The sequence below is a fragment of the Drosophila kikkawai genome, chromosome 3R (genome assembly GCF_030179895.1).
Source record: "Drosophila kikkawai strain 14028-0561.14 chromosome 3R, DkikHiC1v2, whole genome shotgun sequence".
NCBI classification, from domain to species: Eukaryota; Metazoa; Arthropoda; class Insecta; order Diptera; family Drosophilidae; genus Drosophila; species Drosophila kikkawai.
Window position 1 is genome coordinate 15,267,661 of NC_091731.1, and position 20,338 is coordinate 15,287,998.

The following is a 20,338-nucleotide window of genomic DNA, read 5'->3' on the forward strand; positions in this document are numbered from 1 at the left end:
TGGCGTATTTGCAGCTAGCTAATTTTAATACTCATCTAGCATATTCTGGCAATAGTTGCATTCGTGACATCAACGATTTATTTTATAAGAAAAAATGGGTAAATTGTTAATTTTACTACATAAAACAATAAACATTTTTGTTCATATGCTGCGAGCTGAAAAAAATTTGATTTTATTCAAATTTTTATTTACTTGCATTTGGATATAGGTAGTTATATTTTTGTTAGTATATTTTAGTTTACCCATTTTAGCTTTTTTCTCTGAATCTATCTTATTCGAGAGCTCATCACTGTAGTGTTGTCAAAAAAATCTCACAAAATGAATAATCCCCCTCCAAGGTGCTGGCCACACTTAAAAGGTTTAAAACTTTGATAAAGATCTCCGGTTTGCATCCTTGCTAAGCATCGATGGCAAAGTCGTGAAAGATTTCAGCGCGAAATTTAAATAATAAATACAGTCTTGTTAGTAACAAGTTGTTACAAAATGAAAACATTTGTCTTTTATTAAAGTTTTTTTTCTGATTGCGTTTTTTAAAGGCAAGTGAATTCTCCAATTCACTTATACAATAGCTTTGTATAAGACATTATAGTTTCTACTTATTCAGTTCTCTAAGATGGGATTGGAGAGTCCAGTATGTAGGAATAGATGGAAAAGTTGAAGTTGTATTAGAAAACTCCAATACCTTTGGCTGCCATTTGGAAGAGTCTCTGACTATAAGTCCTTGTTTTCCTTGTATTAGAGCTGGCATAAATTCCTCGACTGCTCATCCATTAGCTACCATGTGGATTATGTCAGGCCGAATTGGTTTTATTTTTAATAAGGAAAATATTGCTACTTATTTAAAAAAACAATTTTGATTACTCTGTACGATTTATCATACTAATTAACCATCAGAGATTAAAGGCCAAACATTTGAACTACGCAACAACGTAAATATAAGAAATATTTAAATTGACTACTCTAAAATATGTTTTTATAATACAAGAGAAAAATAAGGTTCAGAAAATCATTTCTTAAAAAACAAAATTTTTTTTTTTTTAATTTAACCTACTTCTAAAGTATTATTATTTTTATTATTTATTTGAGACATTGAAAAACTGGCCCATTACTAGTTCAGTTTAATATCTATGTATATAAATTGATTAATATAAGTCCTGTAATATAATATAATATAAGTTCTGTAATATAAGTCCTTATGTTTGATAATATAACAAACTCTATCTATATCGGAGATTAATTCTTAATTATGGGAGTTTACCTAAATGGCACAAAAAAAGATAGCTTTCGATTTTGTTAAAAATTAAAATTAAATTTAATTCTCATTACTTGAAACAATTTATATAGAATTGAATGATTGTCGAGCCCCTTTTTTTATTATTCTGCCATTTTGTGCCAATTATGATATCAAACTCCACTTTGTATCGGGGAAATCTGGGGATTTACGCTCCGTGGCCAAGCGTAGTCCGGCGCATCATCTTAAGAGCGCGTGCAATTGCGACTTTCAGATAAATATCTCCGACTCGTTTTACGACCTGCCGACGGTTAGCTGCCTATTCAAATTTTATAGCTCCCGCAGTTAGCTGGTGGGCACAAAGCACTTGACTCATGCCACATGGAATTAGATGTCTGTCCTGCATCCACTTCCGTTTCTGACCGGACGACGGGGGTCGGATTCGGGTTTGTTGTCACAACAGTTCGGGGCTGAGACAACAAGCCGATCTGTGGGTGTCATAACCGCTCATATTCGTAGCTCGGGCACGCGACGATTCCCGGGGTCTGTCTTCTGTGGGTCCAGATGTTGCGCCCAGCACAATTATCATATCAGCAGCACATCATTTGCAGCTAAGTGAAAAAGCAGATTGAGGCGATCGCAGAGGCAGCCTTTCCTTAATAAGCGGCTCCCGCGGGTCCGAGATCTCAGTATTAGTTTTGCCACAGAAGCGAAGAGAGCCGAAATGAAGAACTACAGCAACCCCATCGCAGACTACGACTCCAGTTACTACGTGGATATTACCAAGTCTTGGCTAAATCAAGCTGAAGGATACACGGACTGCAGCTATGGATACGACCAGAGTAGAGTTTACATGGACTACGATAAGGGGCAGGCCAATTGGTCCAGAGAAGCCACCGATCCATGGCTGCTTAATGATGCTGCCTCAACCTGCCAGGACCTCTCCAACCAAACAACTAACAAGCCACGGGCCAGCTCCTCTAATCGTAAGGAACGCACGGCCTTCACCAAGTCGCAGCTGAAGGAGCTAGAGACGGAGTTCTGCTTCTCCAACTACCTGACCAGACTGAGGCGCTACGAGATCGCTGTGGCCCTGGAGCTTTCGGAGCGGCAGGTCAAGGTGTGGTTCCAGAACCGCCGCATGAAGTGCAAGCGTGTCAAGCTGGAGGAGCTCCAAGGGGTCGATACCAAGACGCCACAGTTCTAGTTTGTACAAGGACATATTTTTAACACAATTCAACTTACAAAATGTTTTTGTTTACTTAACAACTACAGATAGTAAAGGTATTCTAGGCTACTTCTTTGACTTCTTGGCCTTGCCTATGGGAAGAGGTTTGGCCAGCTTCTTGGCTGCGGCCAGCTGCAGCTTGTGGGTGGCGACATTCTTTGTTGAAATCTTCCCTGCCTTGGCGACAACTGGTGTGGGTTTCTTTTTCTGGATTCCGCCAGTACCGGGCTTGCGCTTCAGCTTATCCGCCAAGCTTTCGACGACGCCTTTGGTCTTCTTTTGCGCCTTTTTTGCCGGCACCGGAAGTTCCTCCTCTTCCTCGTCGCTGTCATCGCTGGCCTGTTCATCGTCCTCGTCCTCCTCCACCTCAGACTCATCGTCGCTGGCATCCTCATAATCCTCATCGTCGGAATCCTCGTCGATGGTGGTGCCCAGCAAGTCCTCTAGCTTGGGCGACTTCTGCTTCTTGTCGGACTTGGCTGCCTTGCTGGTTGAGGCCTTAGCTGTCTCTGCCTTTGGAGCATCCTTTGACTTCTTGATTGGCTGCACGAGCAAGTTGGAAAAATCTATGCCCAAGTCCTGGTACTTCTCCTGCAGCTTCTTGATTTTGTTGAGGTTATTCACTGTGCGCTTCTGGCAGGCAGATTCATCCCAGTTGTTCTGCTTTTTGACGCTGCGCTGGGTGGCTTTGGTCACCTCCGAGACGTAGATCTCCTTACCAGCCTGTGGAAATTATATTGGTTTATTTTCGTTTTATGAAGACTTACTACGCATAAACTTACCTTATTCGTCACTTTCTTCAAGGAGGTCCTAAAGTAATTGAAGGCCTGCTTCTCCGGGGGAATGTAGGAGGCCTTGACCACCTTCTGGAACATAAGGTAGTTGTCCATGGTGTCGGCCGCCACCTTGGCCACCTCCGGATACTCAAACTCGACAAAGGCATAGCCCTTGCTGTTGCCGGTACGTAGGGAGCGGGCCAACCGTACACGGAGCACACGGCCGAACTGGCGGAAGTACTGGCGCAGTTGCTGCTCGAAGAATCCGTGCGGTAGGTGCTTCACAATGATCACGCCGCGCTCCGGACCCTTCTCCTTTTGCGGCTTGGCCTTGTCCACCTTTTTCTTCAGCTGAAAAATGGAGGAGGTTTACAGTTACCAGACTGAGTCCATCTGAGCTGTTGTTTTCGTTGGTACGCGCTCTCACCTGCCCGGAAACGACTTCCTTGGGTTTCTGTATTGTTTTAATGGGCGAGGCCTGCTTATCAACCTTCTGGGGCTTGGGCTTCTTTACAGGCGGCATTTTAAATGGTGTTATTTGTATAAAATCAACAGTAAAAGAATAAAATTTACAAAAAAGCGCCGCACGTGGAGCTCCAAGACATCGGTTTTACTATCGATATATCGATCTTTATTTTCAAACACCGATGTTTGTTAAAAAGATCTTTTTATTTAGTTGTCAAATTGATGTGGTAAAAAAATATAACTTTTTTTAAAATTATGTTGATATAATAAAGAATATTCACTTTCAGTTATCAACAATATCAAACACGGTTAATATCGATAAATTGACGACTTCTATGGTATTTAAGTATTTCAGGCCGTCTGGTCGCACTTAATGTATTTCTTTTGCGCATTTTTTGTTTACAACAACGACACGAAGAAACATTTACAAATTAAATGGATATATCCGTTTCCTCGCTAAACACCTCCACTCTGGAGGAGGACGAGGTGCGCCTGGGGTATACTCATGATGACATCAAATCGTTTCTCTACAAATCGTCCATAGGCTGGTGGTTTCCATTTGTCGATGAGACCAAAGCCACCAAGCGGGTAAACACAAATTAATTTAAGTTTAATAAGTTATAACTAACAAAGTGCATATTGTTGTTTAGCTGCTGGATCAGTTCATGATCTGCTTAACAACCTGCGCTCCGAAGAATCTGAAGGAGCTGCTTGATCTGTTCACGTTGTCCATTATGATGATGACATACCAAAAGGACGATTCCCAACTGATGAAGGAGCGTTTGAACTTTGTCGAAACAGTCAGCCAACTTCCATTCACTCTAGACACAGAAGGGGTTCAATACATTGCCATTGGCTTGCACAAGAGCTTGGTGGATGAAGCGCTGGGAAAGGAGCGCTTGGAACGAGTGCTGGACATTCACGACGCCATTCCCGCTTTGGTGAAGTCCTCGAAGCTGGGCAACGATATCGCGGTGGCCCTTCTGCTCACCATTATGGGGCATTACGCGAAAGTACCAGTCGAATTGGGGAGCAACAATGTAAGCCTAGCCGCTGGTGTTTAGTTATTTCATTAATCTGGTTCAAAATTTGCAGGCGCAGAAGGCCTTCGCATTGGCCAAACTGGTTAATTGGCAGGAGCTGGCGGACAGTGACCGACATGCGGACATGTTTATGCTAATCCGCACTTTCAGCTTAATTATCAACTGTCGCAGCTCGCGTGAAGAGTGTTCCGAGTGGAAGGATCTCAGTGCGGAGATACACAAGTACTTTCTGCAAGTGCGCAAGGCATTTGATAATTCGATGGTCTACGGGGCCTTTGAAATGATGGTCAGTTTTGCATTAATTCCAAGGGTATTATTTTTATATTTCGTTTTCTAATTGCAGGTAGAGCGCTTCATTGCATATTGCGTTGTTCGAGGGGCCACAGCAACGTAAGTAAAAGAAAAACATGTATATTATGGAATGTTAATCGTTTATTTCCTATACTCAGCCCCCACTTCTGCGACTTTAAGATATGTGACGATACAAATACAAATACAACCAACGCAGAGGCTTAGAGCCAATTGACCGATTATTTGTTAAGTGTATAGTTTGTACGAGTAAACGTTAAGACAGTGCCTAAAGTATTCTATGTGTATCTGGACATATTAACCATACAGCTGAGATGAAATAAACACACCAAATTACCTAGTTCTTAAACGCAAGGGGGAGTTTTAATTTTAAAATAACTATGTGTCAATGATGACCTTGACTTTTGTATCGCCCGCCTTTATTGTCATTTCGGCTGGTCCCTCTAAAATCTAAATGTACCTGCCCAGGATGAAATACAGTTTCTTCGTAGCTTTTAATTATCTTTATTATTTAATTTTATCTTACAAACGCTCATTTATCGGGCTTTATTCAGAATCCCTTTAAAATTGTGAAATAAAATACAAAACTATCTCAACGTTTTTTTTTAGTACCTTTCCTCAGAAAATTGTGATTTTTTGGCGCTCTGGCTGCGGTCACACAGAACGCCCGACGGCACGTGTTGACTGCATTTAAAAAGCTTTTTTAACAACATTTGGCAGGAGTTGCAGTGGCCGAGCCAGTCGCAGTAGTTGCTCAGCATGTTCTACCTAATCGGCCTCGGCCTTGGCGACCTCAAGGACATCACGGTCAAGGGTCTGGAGATAGTGAAACAGTGCAGTCGTGTGTACCTGGAGATGTACACTTCGATTCTGGGCTGCAGCCTTGAGGATATGGTAGGTATCCCTTGACACATGTTGCCCCCACTCTCACTCACTCGCCCGTGCTTCCGCAGCAAGAGTTCTACGGGCGGCCGCTGCTGCTGGCGGACCGCGACCTGGTGGAGCAGGGCGCTGACGAGATCCTGGCAGGCGCTGGAGAGTCCGACGTGGCTCTGCTGGTGGTGGGGGATCCGTTCGGGGCCACCACCCACACAGACTTCATATTGCGCGCCAAGGAGAAGAACATCCCCTACAAGGTCGTGCACAACGCCTCCATCATGAACGCAGTGGGCTGCTGCGGCCTCCAGCTATACAAATTCGGCGAGACGGTGTCCATTCCGTACTGGGACGAGACCTGGAAGCCCGACAGCTTCTACGACAAGATCAAGCTGAACCGCCTGCACAACATGCACACGCTGTGCCTGCTGGACATCAAGGTGAAGGAGCCCACGCCAGAGTCCCTGATGCGCAAGCGCAAGGAGTATATGCCGCCGCGCTTCATGAGCGTGGCAGAGGCAGCCCACCAGCTGCTTGCCATCGTGGAGAAGAAGGACGCCCTGGAGCGGAACACGGTTCTCAACGAGCAGTCACTGTGCGTGGGTCTGGCCCGCGTCGGCCAAGAGTCGCAGCAGATTGCTGTGACCACGCTGCTCGAGATGCGATCCACCGACATGGGCGGACCGTTGCACTCGCTCATCATTCCCGCCAAGGAGATGCACCCGCTGGAGGTGGAATTCCTGCAGCAGTACGCCAGCCTGAAGCTGGACGACTACAACCATTAATTAACCGCTGCAAGTTACCTATTTAAGTGTCTAGGAAATGTCTGTGCATGCATCTGAATTGAATTTACGAAGCTAGAAGCTGGCAGCTGTAAGCTCGAGGCTCTGCCTGTGCAAGGAAGGAAAGTGATATCGCTTGATGCCACCCGTATACGTATGTATGTAGCCCGCCGGTCCTCCGGCAATTGAAATAAAACCGCATTCACCCATCGTACATTATCGGGGGCTTTAATGGGGGGCCGCACATCAGTAGTAGAGGCCTCGCATGCGGCGTGAGGATCCCTGGCGGTCGTATAGCATGTTGAACTTGTTCACAAAGTGGTGCATGTCGTTGCAGCCCTTGGTGAGGGTGCCCAGATAGCTGATCAGTCCGACGTCGTTGCACTGCGTATAGAACTCCTCCTGGAAGGCGGGTACCTGCATTACGGGCAGCCGGTGGCACAGGGCGTAGGCCTCGCGTAGAATCTCTTGGTTCGCCCGCAGCTTGCCGGCCTCGACGTCCCGAATGTACTGCAGCACGATCTTGATGCGCGTGTTCAGCATCTTGATGGCGCTGTCCTGGGCCACCAGATGCTCGGCCACCACACTCTTCTCGCCAGACTCGTTGGAGGTCATGCGTGCCACATGGTCCACTCCGATGCGCTCTGCCTCCTCTGTGGCCAGTGTGTATGTGAGGGGCACAAACAGCATGGTGGCCTCGCCGTCCACCAGGTCAATGAGCGATTCGAACAGCTTCAATGGGAGGTGGTCAACGCTCCGGGAAAGCGGATTGAGCTGCAGCAAGATGGGACACTCGTTGATGGCGGCGATCTGTTTCTGGATCTTTATGTCATCCGCCGTGGGGTTCTCGCCGGTTGTGTACCAGCCTATAAAGTCGAGATCGCTGAAAACCTGTGAAAGTACACGATTATAGAGTGATTTTGGCAACGGAAGATTTTGACATTATCCACCTGCTTGTACTGCTGCTCCTTCTTGTTGTAATAGTCCTTGTTGATCACCGTTTCATCCCCGATTACGTCCGTCTTGAGCTCGAATGAGTTCATAATCTCAATGTTGCGCCCCTTCTGCTTGCCAATTATGGCTCCGTACACCTGACGCGGCTCGCCGTGCTGTGCCCGGAAGCGCGTCCAGTGCTCCGATATATTCATTATGACCAGCGGATGCAGCGAAATGGTCACCGAACCGCTGGTGCCCGGCGCAGCCATGATATTTCCCTTGGGCGGCTGCTCCGTCGCTGGATTTTGGTTTGGGGTCGGATCCTGTGAGTTGGTGGCGCCGCCGGAGGCTGACGAGGTGCTCGGCTTGGCCGACAGGTCCACATCCACTTCCATTTGCTCCATGCTGTCAGGCGGCTCTCGATTAATCGTAGTTAGCGGTAAAAAGTCACCTTAAATTCTTTTTGTTCTTTTGTTTGATTATAGAGCTAGTGTGACCGTAAGCTGCCCGATAAAAAATGCCCCTATAATCGTCATCACTGAACTAGTTCAGACGGTACGAATAATACTTCGCTAGTTCGCGAGACACAGTAAAGGGTTGCCAGACTGACTGCAAGACCGTTATTAATTTTGAAATTGTTCGTTTCTTTAATTTTTACTTTAAACTTAAATTGATATCGAAACTGTTAATTACATTTATGGAATTCAAATAATTTAAATTGAATTTCATTTCGCATTTCACACATGACATATTATCGCTAGCTTTTAAATTATTTTGCAGCTGTTGCTTTAGTTTAAAGAATATGCTTTTGATTTATCGCCTACTGGTATTACTCGTTTTCCATTTCAACACTTTTAATAGCAGTAGAACGGAATTTGTTATTATTCAGAACTTATGCTAGTGCCATTATTGATTTCCTATGTCGACACTTTAAAAGTCGTGCTTAAGCCTTTGCTTTGTGCCTTTGGCAAGAAAGAAGTTTTATCAATTCCGGTATTTCCGATCGGATTTTCTATTGTCAGCTCTTGGAATTTATTGATCTCTTCCGCCACAGTGACCCTGCCTTGTCCCCCTCCCCTAGTTGCTTAGAACGCAGAGGCAGTTATTCTGGCAACAAAAGCCACTTGGTTGGTTTTTTAAAATTTGTCTTTTCTTCGCTTTTATTTGTCTTCGCTTTTAATTTCGTGCTCGCGCCGTATTTGTTCGTGCGAATTTTGTAAGTTAGACTAGTTGGCTTAGGACTACAAATATTTAACATTAACATTTAACAGGCTATTTACAAATCGTCTATACACAATTACAATTATCTCTTATGACTACGGGCGGGCAGCCAGGCGCCCTTTTCAATTAAATCTAAACGCGTTTCGTTTGTGAGGTTCTAGAATTAGGCGACTTACACTCTAGGCAGATCTCGAAAAGTGACCCAGTTTGTTGTACAGTTCCACATGCGGATACAGAAAGTACAGAATGCAGAAGCGGCTGGCTGGATGCAGCGGCAAGGGCAAGCAAAGCGGTCAAGCAAAGCTGGCCAGAGGCTGGGGGGGACGATCAGATTGCGCATACGCCCCGTGTTCGCCTGTTCCTGTTCATCGATCGGTCGTCAGCCGGCGCTTCTCTGTGTGTGCATGCTTGTGTTTATGGCTCTTAAGCTTAGCTTAGCGTTAGTTGAAACCTTTGTACCAAAACTACTTCAAACGTTTCATCCGTTTTTCGTCTGTTGCCAACACCAATCTGTTTTCAGTTTACACATTATTACAAGTAGTTCCCCCTGTCGAGCTGAGTCCGTTTTAGTGGGCTTTCAGCTTCTGCATTGCCATCGCCGTGTTGTTGTTGCTGTCCGCCTTGGAGGTGAGCTGTTGCTGCTGCTGCTGCTCCAGTTGCTGCTGCGCAGCCTTGGACTTCCTGTAGCTCTGCATGTAGAAGTTCATGAAGAGGCAGAAGAAAATGGAGGCGTTCAGCAGGAGCAGGGCCGAGATGAACTTGGAGAACTGACACTGGTTGCTGAAGAGGGCACGGGTGGTGTGAACAATGCACAGCACGAACTGGGCCTGTAGAAGACACAAAATAAATATAATTATAAGTATATTAAATATATTTTTTAGATGAGCTAACCCTTTCCCTATCCTATTCAAATCTATGATGTAACTGTGATCTGCAGTGCCTAATCATACGTATTTTGTTATAGAGCTTGTGGGAATCATACGGTAAATAAAGCTATTACACCTGAATGCTGGGAAAGTTCTACCGAGGTAGGACACACGCCCCTCCAGTAGGCCACAATCAACGCTCGCTGGGCTGGACTTGACCCACCTCTTTCTGGTCATTGCTGACCGCATGAAGGGCAGAGCTTGTCTCGTTACGGAAGCTGTAACGTCATCCAATTAGCCAGGCCGCTTACTGTCGAGTCATATAGCCAACCTACGGCACTGGTGGAGCACCCTTGAGCACTTGCCCCGGGTAATCAATAAGCACTCAATGTTGTTACAACTTGTGCACATTGATTAGAATTAGCCAGAGTGTCTGGCTATTAACTAGCCATGATGCTAGTGGCTATGTTTAGCTGTGTCCAACAAATTGCCACTCGACTACCCCCTTCCATTGGCCTTTGGCAACCCCTTGGCGCGTGTTATAAATCCCATATTTATCGACCGTTTTTGATGTTGATCGATCATAAGATACATGTTTTGATGGCACCCACTTCTATAACTTCCACTAACTATCCAGTTATATACACCAAAAGAAAATTATTCTTAAGAATTTGGTGGGAATATTGCACTCTTCCAGGGGAAAATTGTATAAAAGCAAACTTAAATGTGAACTGAACCGACCTTTAATTAATTCTCTTATATTTTTATTTTAAATTTTCCTTATTGACCGTAATTTAAAATATTTTTTCCTCTGTAAACGCATCTATCTCGACAGGGTGCAGTTTTCGGTGACCTACAAATAATCATGCTGGCCAGCCAAGCGGTGCAGGTTTCCATTACCACTGCATCGCAAAGTCACTGAGCCAATAGCGGCAGTTGGCCAAGATGGCAACTGCAACTGCGGCTCGGTCCGCTCGTTGAAAGCCAACGTCGACGCTTAAACGCCCCAATGCACGAGACACGAGCCTGCTGGCAGCACCGTGGCCTGCGATGATTGATGGAAGTGGGCCAATCTCCGTCGCAGAGCCAATGGCCAGCTTCCTTCTTCTAAAATTTGTGGGAACTACTTCTATGGAGAGGGTCTAAACGGTTTCGTAACGAGGCTTCAATATATGCTTCTTTGTTTTCCTCACATTGAGCATACAAAGATTATAGCTCAACCGCAGTAGCCTCTTCCATAAATTGTTTGCAATTAAATGCGAAATTATTTTGCACGTTTTCCTAAGAGTTTTGACCTCGGAGCTTGTTTGTGGTTCGTGCCGGATTTTCTTAAATTAAATTGGTGTTTTAAATTTGTGTGGTGAATAGATTTTGAAAGCTCTTGAAGACCGGCAGTAACTTTAGCCAATAAGTGCTCTAGTTTAGGACAATCTCAAACGAAATCTCTTGGCAAGTTAAAGTGTTGGATATTTTATGAGGCGGTGACCTGTTTAAATTGTATATTGATTTTTTCGGAGGGGACTATTAAGTTTATCGGCTGCATTTACTAAGGTCATCTTAGGAAGCACCTTTCAAACTAGTTTTTGCAACATTTTGGCAATATCTTACAGGGTTTGCCTTCTTTTTGTTTTTACGAACCTACTGACCTTAGGGTCTAATCTTAATTGTATAGCCGTTTTAGACGTTATTTCAACCAATAATTACTAATTTCTTAGAAGCAATTATTAGTGTCATACGTTTACTTTATCTTATTTTCCAGTTAATCTATTCGAAAAAGTATTTTTACCCACTGTTGCCACTGATTGCATAATCTGGCCGCAGAGCATTGAACGTTGTGGCTGCGTGTGCCGGCAAATGCCGAACAAAATGCAGTTGCACTTGCAACATGACTGATCGGAGCGAACACCGGCAATTGAAAGTGGCAGATCGCTTGTTGACTTTTACCCAGTCACGGAGCCAAATGGCGAGAGTAGTCTGCCCAGTGGTCGGCATCGACAACCGCAAAGCGGTGGCTAAAGCTGCGTCTATCAGTGCTGACAATTTAAAATTTTTTGAAATTTTAGGTTAAATATGTAAATATTTTATAATACTGCACAATTTATCTCTGATTGCTTTTATGATTATAATGTTCTTAGCATCATTTTACTAAAATCTTTTTTATAGTTTTAAAACAAGTCTTAAAATGATTTGATAATGTAATTTAGCATTCTACATCTTCTTTAAACTGAACGCAAAAACCTTTAACTACCCTCTATCTTACACTCAACTAGCTTTCTGACTTTTCTTTATTAGCCTAAACAATTTACTAAATTCAAATTTACATATTTCTGTCTAATTTCTCTCTTGGCAGCACTGACACCTGTTTAGCGGGAGTTGGGACTCCAGCTGGAACGGTGGCCAGGGGCAGAAGCAAACCCGCAGGCACACGCAGACATTGTTGCAATGGCCGACATAGACACTCACCCAGTTGGTGTGGCAAGTTCGTCGCGGTGCTGGACAAAAGTGAACGCTCCGCTCCGCTCAACTCCATTGGAACTCCACTGAGCTCACTCGACTCGGCCAGTGGCGGGCAACATTCATTGCCGCAAAACGGAACGAACACGAAATGATAATGTAATCGAAACTGGTCGGTTTGGTGCACCAAATGTGGAAACTGTTGGTGGAATTGGAATTGGCCTACCTCGGCGAGCTGCGGGGATGTTGCAACAAAACGCGGCCAGCTAGTGAGCTGGCCAGCCGAATTGTTGGCAACGTTAGCCGGCAATCCGGCAATCGGCAAATCGGAACTTAACTTCAACTTGGGCTTGGTGGCGTTGTTTAAAATTTGGAGCACGCTACGCTTTTTGTGGCTAATTGGCCGACAGGAACCGAAAGAAGCCAGCGAGTTGCGCATGCGATTGCTAACACTTGGCCAATCTAGAATCGCAGTAAGCGCCAGAAGGTAGCAGCCGCTGGCGTGACAGATAAATTATCTATGAGATGCGTTTGCCTACTCATTAAATATGTCAGTGCAGCGCAGCAATTGCACAGGGAATACAGAGAGAGAAATTTTATAAGGCTAAGGGTTGCTTTTAAAAGTGAAATAAAGTAACTGAGATAATTAGGAAAGCTGTGTATAAAACATTATGTAGGGCTTTTATTTAGAACATTTCTAAAACGTGTCTAAAGAATTCATTTTTGTAAGGTTTCTAGATAATTTTCAAAGAAGGGTTTTGTTATTTTTCTCTTGGTGTAGAATCAAGCTACTGCAATTGGAAAACAACAAGAAAACTGCACAGCGACATCAACAGAAACAGCAATCAAAACGAGCACTCAACTGGCTACATATGCAAAAATTTTATAGACGCATAAAACGGGCACAGTGAGCACTCCCCTGCACAGACAGGGCCGGATTTAATGAATAAGTTTGATGTGCAACCAATTATCGATTAGGAAAAACATAATTAAAATGGATTTTTTATGGGCAATTAAGAAAAAAAGAATTGCATTTAAGATCCCAAATAAATGTATGACCAATTACAGAGACACAAAAAAGTCAATTCAAACTAAGAATAAGTTAAATTGGTATTTCAAAATAAGACGGACGTGTCTAACAGAGGCTGATTTTTTATAGAGGAAAAAATCTATTTTTTAATGGACTTTTAAAGAATGCCTACTGCTCGCCTCCTGCACTACAGCTTGTGTAGGAAAAACAAACCAGTGCTTGCTACTTAAGTTAGTCACCGAACGTTTGACAACTCAGCTGTGGAGCAGAGCTCTCAAGGCGATTCACTAACTAGCAACTACGGCAATAACAACTCTGGCAGGCCCGCTGCCAGTTGAATCTCGCAGCGAAGGAGGCCAGCCAGCGGCGGCAGAACAAACCAAACTTGCCATATTCCATGCGTTTCAAGAATTTCGACACTTTGGCAATAAGAGAGGTAGAATGCAATGGAACCCACTGTATGCCATATGTCTGCATTGGTTGGATCTGTCAATTATGCGTGGCCACTTGAAAAAAAAAAAGACTGGTCAGCAAGAACCGTTCAAGTGGAGCCAAGAGCCAGTCTAATACGACATCGAATTGACAACAGAAAAAAGTCGATAGGAAAAACCAGAACAAGACGAGATCTCGATTGTGTCGACATCACATGGATTCGCTTTAGTTCAAGCTGTAGATTCACTTCACTTTTGCTTTCGGCGACAGAGATCTCGATTCGCCCGGTTGCGCAATTTGGCCAGAATGTGTGATCGATGCCCGGGAGATTCGGCCTTTGGCCTCCAGAAGCTTGGCCAGATAGAAATCTAAGGCCTAAGACAAACAGCCGGCGCGGCGGAGGCCGAATCTTAGTTTCAGAGTGGCATTTCGGCATTTGGGCAAATGCAAGAGACACAGTTAGAAGCATTAGCCAACATTTTATTTTGGCAATATAAACACAGACAGCAACAGGTATCCGTGGTGCCGCCTCGGTGTGTGTGCCTTTTGCGCCCAATGAATAATGCCAATTTATGTGGCAGAGGCTGACTCTTGGTCCAAGTCTGAGGCACGGCTCGGATTGCCGGTCTAACTGGTTTGCATTTTTGGCGGCGTCTTGGCCAGCCAGCCACTAGCTAGGCAGCCAGCCTGCCTGCCAATTGCCAAAAGCTAATGGCAACCAACGGCTAAATTCGATCTATGTCCGAAAAATATATTTCACACATGCCGCGCCGGACTTCTAAACACGTTTCGTTCGCTTTTAATTTCTGGCCCCGGAATCTGTGCTGGAACTGATTCCATTTTAATGAGCCCCCACCCCTGCCCCCCGCTGGGTACTTACGATCTGCAGCTCGGTCATGTACTTCTTCCACCACAGGAACTTGGCGTACTCGGGTCCCATGGCGGCCATCATGTAGTAGAAGTACATGCACACATGGACGAAGTTGTTCAGCAGATTCGGGAACGTGGCGTTTCCACCTGAAAGAGGTAATTTCAAATGGTTACTGTCGCGGGAACTTCATTAGGGGAAGAAACTAGAACTAAAGAGTGGCATTTCCATATTTTGGTATCGTCAGGTTTTCAGAACAGGATGACACTCATTCGAAAAGGTTAATTATAACATATATCATGTGTTAATGTTTAGGATTACTTAACACAAAATTCTACCGACATAATTTATATAAGCTTTTAAGAAGAGGAAATTTGCCTAATTTCTTTAACAACTCAGAGATATTTCTTTCAACTCACCTGCCAGGAACTTGACCAGCACCCAGGTCTCCAGCGGCGTCACCGAGTGATGGTACACATGCAGCCAGGTGATCTGACTGGACTTCTTGCGCAGCACAAAGAACACAGTGTCGGCGAACTCGGTCAGCTTGGACAGGTAGTAAAGGTAGCATAGGTTGAGCATCTGCGTGGGGGGAGAAAAACAGGGGGTGGTGTGCGGATCAGTGCGAGTGCGGCAAGGTCGTTGGGCTAGGCAACAACAGATAGTAGTAGTAGATACATAACATATGTACGTGCTCAATTAGCACAGAAACCGCAGCGGCGAAAAGAAGAGCTTGCGCAATGACATTGACAACGTTTTCGTTCCGCCGCATCTCGTTTGGTTTCGTTTCGGGTAGTTTCTCTTCTTGTTCAAGCACTCAACTCTTCTGTTTTCATTTTTATTTTCATTTTCATTTGCTCGCAAGTATTTGCCAAGCAAGAATCTTGGGCTGGCTGAAGCTATTGAAACGCTTGGCCATCTAGCGAGTGCACACGGCGTATGAGCAATGTAAACAATGGCGACTTTTATGACGGTGCTAAGGCGCCGTGGACTTATGTAAATTACTAATAAAACTGGATGACGGATGCTAATGACGTTGAGGTCCCAAACAGAGTTTATTGACTTGTCAGCGGCTGGGTTTTTGATATTTTTGGGGCTATTTTTTACTCTTTGTTGCCCGTTGCGGATGTGAAATCGATCAAAGAACGGAAGAATCGGAAAAAAACTGGGGAAGCTTGGCCTGGCCAGTGTGGTTTTCTCAGATTTTATGCTCTATTGATTCAGAGCCCAAACAGAGCCAAAGTACAATCACAATTGCAAACAAACCAAACTGTTTAGGCCCGCTTAAAAAGTTGTTAATTTGATTGTAACACAAGCAATCGACAGAGGCCTTGAGGGTGTGGCAGTCTCGAATATTTATTTCTAATACTGGAGGGCTTAAGTGATTGCAATTGGTAGTCTCTACTGCCTGAGAGTCTGGCTTTTACCTGTTGATTTTGTAAGGTCTAGGGAATATTTTGCAATTGGTTTCTGTATGAATGAAACATAGTATTTCCCCAAAGAGTGTGGAATATATATTACCTATTTAACCAAAGGCTAACCGCAGCCAGTTTCAGCTTGTTACACTTTTACAAACATAAAATGCCTCATTTGCGGTGGACAGACAAATTGGCATACAAATTATGCCTTTAACTTTAAATCTCTCATTACACAATTATTTATTTTAATTGATGGCTGGGAAAATGGGTAAACAATCGATTGAGAGGCGTAACAAATTGCTGCCCGAAAAGCACTTAGATGTACATACATAGAATTTGGATTAAGAAGCCTTCTCCCATCCAGTCTCCATCTCCAAGTCTTAATTGCCCCGCCGAGTACATTTGAATGTGAACTTTGTGCCGTCATAGAGCCGTAATTAAAACATTTAGCTGCCGTCGCTTCTGCGCTATGACTGGTCAAAAAACTTAGCTTCGAGCCGAACTCTACGGGCAACTTAAATTGGTCTTGAGGCCTGAGACGGAGTCAATGAATCATCACAAATAAAGGCAACGAACTTGCTGGTCAGCGGCGGAAGATGAACCCACCGACAAGGTGAGCTAAAAAAAAAAAAATAATAAGAAAAGCCCAGAGCAAACCGGCTAGCTGACAAATGCCAAATTATATAATGGAAGCCATAAACTCCTTAAGTCCACGCGTGCCTCTCCGAACAGAAGACCACTTGGGGATGGGCGCGGAGCTCGATATAATTCAGATTCTAATTTCTAAATTCTAATTTTGACGGACCGGTTGCGTCCGTCCACTTACCCTCTTGGAGCTGGGACCATCGGAGTAGTCGACCGGTTGGCACTTCAGATTGTAGTAGTTCAGCCAGCCGGCCATCAGGTGCTGGGGGAAACCGGAAAGGGAACGACGTTAGCAGACTAGTAGGCTAGATCAAGTCCAGATCCGGACACGGAACTTACCTCGTAGAACATGTAGCCGCTGAGGGCCACCTGGAAGGCGTTGTAGATGACCAGGGTGCGGCGCAGCTGGAAGGGCTTGCGATCGCGCATAAAGAGTGGCCCGAAGACGAGGACCCAGGAGAGGTAGATGGCCACCAGGCCGAACGTGAACATAGGATGCTCCATCAACGGGAAGCGTTCAGCACGCGGATCTGCGAATGGAATAGAGGAAAGCCATCAAATTAATTGCTGCAATATTGTTTTTAATTAATCTCGCTTTCGGTTTTGTTTATGCTAATGCAGACCAGCTTTGATTTGCATTTCATTAGCCTGTAGCACTTCGCGTTAAGACAACCATTCAATTTATCCCCGCTGAATGGAATCGTGGCTACAAAAATAAAAATAAAAAACAATTCGCCGGCGTGTTGTCACTGAATCGATTAAAGTGTCAGCAATGTCGCCTTTCCACTGAGCAATAATTGTAAGCTATGTGAGGCATTCGTTTAGAAAATAATTCCACTTGCACTTCTTAATAGACATTGTCGTCATAGCCCGATAATGTGGAGGAACCCCCTGATATGGAAATTAATTGCCAGCGGCTTTTGATTATTTTTTAAATAGACCAACTTTCCTACAGCCCTGGGTTGTTTACAACAGAAAGTGATTAAAGGCATAGTAAAAACTTATATTGTAAATGTAATTGCAAATATGGCAGTGGAAGCCTGAGATCACGTTTTTTTGCTGGATATTCTTGACCTGTTTAAGTTAGCTATCGATTGTGCACTGTGCTTATTTATTCAAAATGTATTTAAAATGAACTTGTTTAATCTTTAAATGGATGATCAATAAAAGTAATTCAAAGTGGCTTTTCTACACAATATCCATATAATATAAATGCACAATTTAAGTTGTTCTAGCAACAAATAATTTGTACGTCAACGTTCTAAAACTTTTCCTCTTTCATCGTGTCAAGTTCGTGTCCTAAGTCTTTTGTTTACAGTCGCAACTTTTGAAAGATTTCGCCTCGTAAGCATGATTTTAGCACTGTTTAATCCCTTTTAGCTTGGTTTAGTACCTCTAAAGCAGAGGTGTTCACTATTTGCACAGGTTTTTATTGCATCTGCCAGCCATTGACCTTTCCCGGGTGAAGCTTTTCATTGCCAGGAATGTCTATATGGATCATACAACCCAACATGTGCGCTCGACAGACGCAAAAAAAACCCTAGGGGAAGTCGCCGTGTTCGAAGTGCCTTTATTGTGCCTAATAAATACATGCTCAGCTGCACACGGCAAAAACCAAAGGCAACCGTCGTCGTCGATGTCGACGGTCGCATCATAAAAATGGCTAAGATAAGCAATGTAAATACATTTTAATTACGTTAATAATTGTCAAAAATACAATTGGCATTGCCAAGGTCGACATTTAAGACGCACAAACACTCTCACACACACACAAGGTACTACGACAACAAAATAAAAACCTTTTTAATTGTCCTAGAAGCTTTTTGTTTTGGGTTTTTTCTTCGTTTTCTGGTTTCATTTTCTCTTTAGTTTCATTTTTAGTGTTGCTTGTACTCGTTTTGTACTCGCTTTATTGGCGTTTACGTTTTTGTTATGATTTGGCAGCCATAAAAACGCCAATTCATTATTTTTATGCATTAATAATTTGACTATGCTGGCCGATTCACTTGACGGCGGAGTCTTGGCAAATCGATTGATGCTTTGACTCTGATTGGCATTCTTCAATAGAAGGATTACCATCACTGGACACCTACCGCCGTAATCCTCCTCCACCAGTTGGTAGTAGCGCTGGACCAGGCCAGTGTAGTTCCGCGAGATGTGGTGCGTCTTGAACTCGTCCAGCGCAATGTTGGCTATCTCCACGACCATCTCGAACCGCGAACTGCTGTTGTAGTTGTGGTAGTTCATCGTCATAATGCTGCTGCTCCTTTCGGTTTCTCGTTGCCTTTTTTAAGATCCGAAGTGCAAACACTTTCTGCTGAGTGCTGTTTGTGCTTTTGTTAATTAGTTTGTATCAGAGGCTCGCCGCAGGATTTCGCATGCTGCGCTCAAGCCGCTCAAGTCAATCACTTTCTAGTCCTTTCGTTGCCGCCGAAGCTGCAGCTGGCACTCGCTCAGAAAAATCACTCTTCGACTCGCTGAGTTGCTAAACTCGATTACTGGGATTCGCGCAGACTTGGCTGATTCTACCACCACACCGTAGGAATGTTTATGCTCAACTGAATCTGAAACTTCTCAGCAATCACAAGATAAAGTAACTTTTTCGCGGCGGCAGCGCAGCGGCGCCGGCGATCGCGGCTTAGCTACTACAACAACCAAGCCGATCGCGGCGGCGGCTTCGGAAACTCAACGAACGTCGAATGCGCACAGAACAACGGAAGTTTCGTTCAGTTGGCTCGCCGCCGCACTGCATGCTGCACCTGTGTGCGTGTGCTTGGCCCAGTGAGTTGTATTTTGTTGTTGCCGCTCGCTGGGTTGTTTTTTTCTCGATTTTTTAGCATGTTTCGTTTGGCATTCAACTTTTGATGCTGCTGCCGGCAGCCGTTCGATGGTTTCTGCGGGTGAATTTGCTTTTTTATAGGTCAATGCACTAAGATATGCTGGAATTAATTCGTGTTTGCAAATGGAAATTACTCTTTGGCTAAAAAGGAATGCAGTTGGCAAAGACCTGATGTTTGCCATATTGATTACAAGTGACCTATGATTCTAAGGCTGATTTGTGTTACGTTTTGTTACTTTTTGTTTACGTATTATGCAATCTAAATAAGTGCCTATTGTTAAAAAATATTTCAGCCAGCTTTTACAATTTATTTAGACCCCAAAATGTATTATTTGAATTTTTTTTATTGCTTTCTTAATAACTGCTACATAACTAAATAAATAAACTATATAAAATAAACTAAATAATTATTTTCTCAACACTTGAGCAAATTTAAATTGTTTATAAAATATACAAATTATTAAACTGTTTATGATTGACGAGTTCAATAAGGGAAAATCTGTTTGTGAAATTTTAAAATCAAAGCCTGGTTCTATGGGCAAATTGAAAAATGTATTTATAAATGTATTTAATTTCTGTGGTTATTGTGGTTAATAAATTATCAAGAATTGAAGTAATTTATTAAAGTTAGTAATTTATGGGCATATCTCTAAAATACCTTGCCCCTCAAATCCCACAAAACACATAAAAAATAGAAAACTAAGATGTACAAAATTTCCATAGGCAAAATAACTTTACTTGGGAAAATTTTATTATAGCGTCATATTCAGAAGTAATACTTATTTTTCCCTTATTATGACCCACAAGTTCATGCTAGCTCCGGGGACTCCCTCACCACATTACACCTTACAATTTAATCCCCACTTTTACAAATGGAAAATATACTTCTTGGAATGTAATTGCAAGTCACATACTTCTA

At 43.6% G+C, this 20,338-nt stretch overlaps 6 protein-coding genes across 6 annotated transcripts; 3 read left to right on the forward strand and 3 right to left on the reverse strand.

Annotated features, from left to right (window-relative positions):
- Window positions 1–1,694: 1,694 nt before the first annotated feature.
- btn (buttonless) lies at window positions 1,695–2,438 on the forward strand. The gene has a single exon (XM_017180353.3). The coding sequence runs from the start codon at window positions 1,956–1,958 to the stop codon at window positions 2,436–2,438; it is 483 nt and encodes a 160-aa protein (XP_017035842.1). The 5' UTR covers window positions 1,695–1,955.
- Window positions 2,433–3,859, reverse strand: LOC108084225 (MKI67 FHA domain-interacting nucleolar phosphoprotein). Its single transcript, XM_017180349.3, has 3 exons — window positions 3,663–3,859; window positions 3,242–3,586; window positions 2,433–3,182 (listed from the first exon to the last, which is right to left on the reverse strand). The coding sequence occupies exons 1-3, from the start codon at window positions 3,756–3,758 to the stop codon at window positions 2,526–2,528; spliced, it is 1,098 nt and encodes a 365-aa protein (XP_017035838.1). The 5' UTR covers window positions 3,759–3,859; the 3' UTR covers window positions 2,433–2,525.
- A 116-nt stretch (window positions 3,860–3,975) lies between these two features.
- Window positions 3,976–5,550, forward strand: LOC108084228 (uncharacterized). Its single transcript, XM_017180351.3, has 5 exons — window positions 3,976–4,288; window positions 4,351–4,740; window positions 4,796–5,029; window positions 5,087–5,133; window positions 5,193–5,550. The coding sequence occupies exons 1-5, from the start codon at window positions 4,136–4,138 to the stop codon at window positions 5,257–5,259; spliced, it is 891 nt and encodes a 296-aa protein (XP_017035840.1). The 5' UTR covers window positions 3,976–4,135; the 3' UTR covers window positions 5,260–5,550.
- A 152-nt stretch (window positions 5,551–5,702) lies between these two features.
- On the forward strand, window positions 5,703–6,924 carry Dph5 (diphthine methyl ester synthase). The gene is made up of 2 exons (XM_017180352.2): window positions 5,703–5,946; window positions 6,006–6,924. Exons 1-2 carry the CDS (start codon window positions 5,812–5,814, stop codon window positions 6,711–6,713), a joined length of 843 nt encoding a protein of 280 aa, XP_017035841.1. The 5' UTR covers window positions 5,703–5,811; the 3' UTR covers window positions 6,714–6,924.
- CSN6 (COP9 signalosome subunit 6) lies at window positions 6,918–8,400 on the reverse strand. The gene is made up of 2 exons (XM_017180350.3): window positions 7,661–8,400; window positions 6,918–7,601 (listed from the first exon to the last, which is right to left on the reverse strand). Exons 1-2 carry the CDS (start codon window positions 8,048–8,050, stop codon window positions 6,957–6,959), a joined length of 1,035 nt encoding a protein of 344 aa, XP_017035839.1. The 5' UTR covers window positions 8,051–8,400; the 3' UTR covers window positions 6,918–6,956.
- A 374-nt stretch (window positions 8,401–8,774) lies between these two features.
- LOC108084071 (very long chain fatty acid elongase 1) lies at window positions 8,775–19,123 on the reverse strand. Its single transcript, XM_017180089.3, has 6 exons — window positions 18,674–19,123; window positions 16,920–17,110; window positions 16,762–16,842; window positions 14,937–15,099; window positions 14,530–14,666; window positions 8,775–9,694 (listed from the first exon to the last, which is right to left on the reverse strand). Exons 1-6 carry the CDS (start codon window positions 18,831–18,833, stop codon window positions 9,434–9,436), a joined length of 993 nt encoding a protein of 330 aa, XP_017035578.1. The 5' UTR covers window positions 18,834–19,123; the 3' UTR covers window positions 8,775–9,433.
- Between the last annotated feature and the right edge of the window lie 1,215 nt (window positions 19,124–20,338).

Bases quoted from the DNA above. Each gene is read 5' to 3' on its own strand.
- LOC108084228 (XM_017180351.3), top strand. From the start codon at position 4,136: ATGGATATATCCGTTTCCTCGCTAAACACCTCCACTCTGGAGGAGGAC. The intron at 4,741-4,795 runs GTAAGCCTAGCC...CAAAATTTGCAG, and splicing joins TCGAATTGGGGAGCAACAAT to GCGCAGAAGGCCTTCGCATT. The intron at 5,030-5,086 runs GTCAGTTTTGCA...TTCTAATTGCAG, and splicing joins ACGGGGCCTTTGAAATGATG to GTAGAGCGCTTCATTGCATA.
- btn (XM_017180353.3), top strand. From the start codon at position 1,956: ATGAAGAACTACAGCAACCCCATCGCAGACTACGACTCCAGTTACTAC.
- Dph5 (XM_017180352.2), top strand. From the start codon at position 5,812: ATGTTCTACCTAATCGGCCTCGGCCTTGGCGACCTCAAGGACATCACG. The intron at 5,947-6,005 runs GTAGGTATCCCT...GTGCTTCCGCAG, and splicing joins GCTGCAGCCTTGAGGATATG to CAAGAGTTCTACGGGCGGCC.
- LOC108084071 (XM_017180089.3), bottom strand. From the start codon at position 18,833: ATGACGATGAACTACCACAACTACAACAGCAGTTCGCGGTTCGAGATG. The intron at 14,667-14,936 runs GTGAGTTGAAAG...TACCTCTTTCAG, and splicing joins GCTGGTCAAGTTCCTGGCAG to GTGGAAACGCCACGTTCCCG. The intron at 9,695-14,529 runs GTAAGTACCCAG...TGTCTTCTACAG, and splicing joins ACATGACCGAGCTGCAGATC to GCCCAGTTCGTGCTGTGCAT.
- CSN6 (XM_017180350.3), bottom strand. From the start codon at position 8,050: ATGGAGCAAATGGAAGTGGATGTGGACCTGTCGGCCAAGCCGAGCACC. The intron at 7,602-7,660 runs GTGGATAATGTC...GTACTTTCACAG, and splicing joins AGGAGCAGCAGTACAAGCAG to GTTTTCAGCGATCTCGACTT.
- LOC108084225 (XM_017180349.3), bottom strand. From the start codon at position 3,758: ATGCCGCCTGTAAAGAAGCCCAAGCCCCAGAAGGTTGATAAGCAGGCC. The intron at 3,587-3,662 runs GTGAGAGCGCGT...TCCATTTTTCAG, and splicing joins AGGAAGTCGTTTCCGGGCAG to CTGAAGAAAAAGGTGGACAA. The intron at 3,183-3,241 runs GTAAGTTTATGC...TAATTTCCACAG, and splicing joins TGAAGAAAGTGACGAATAAG to GCTGGTAAGGAGATCTACGT.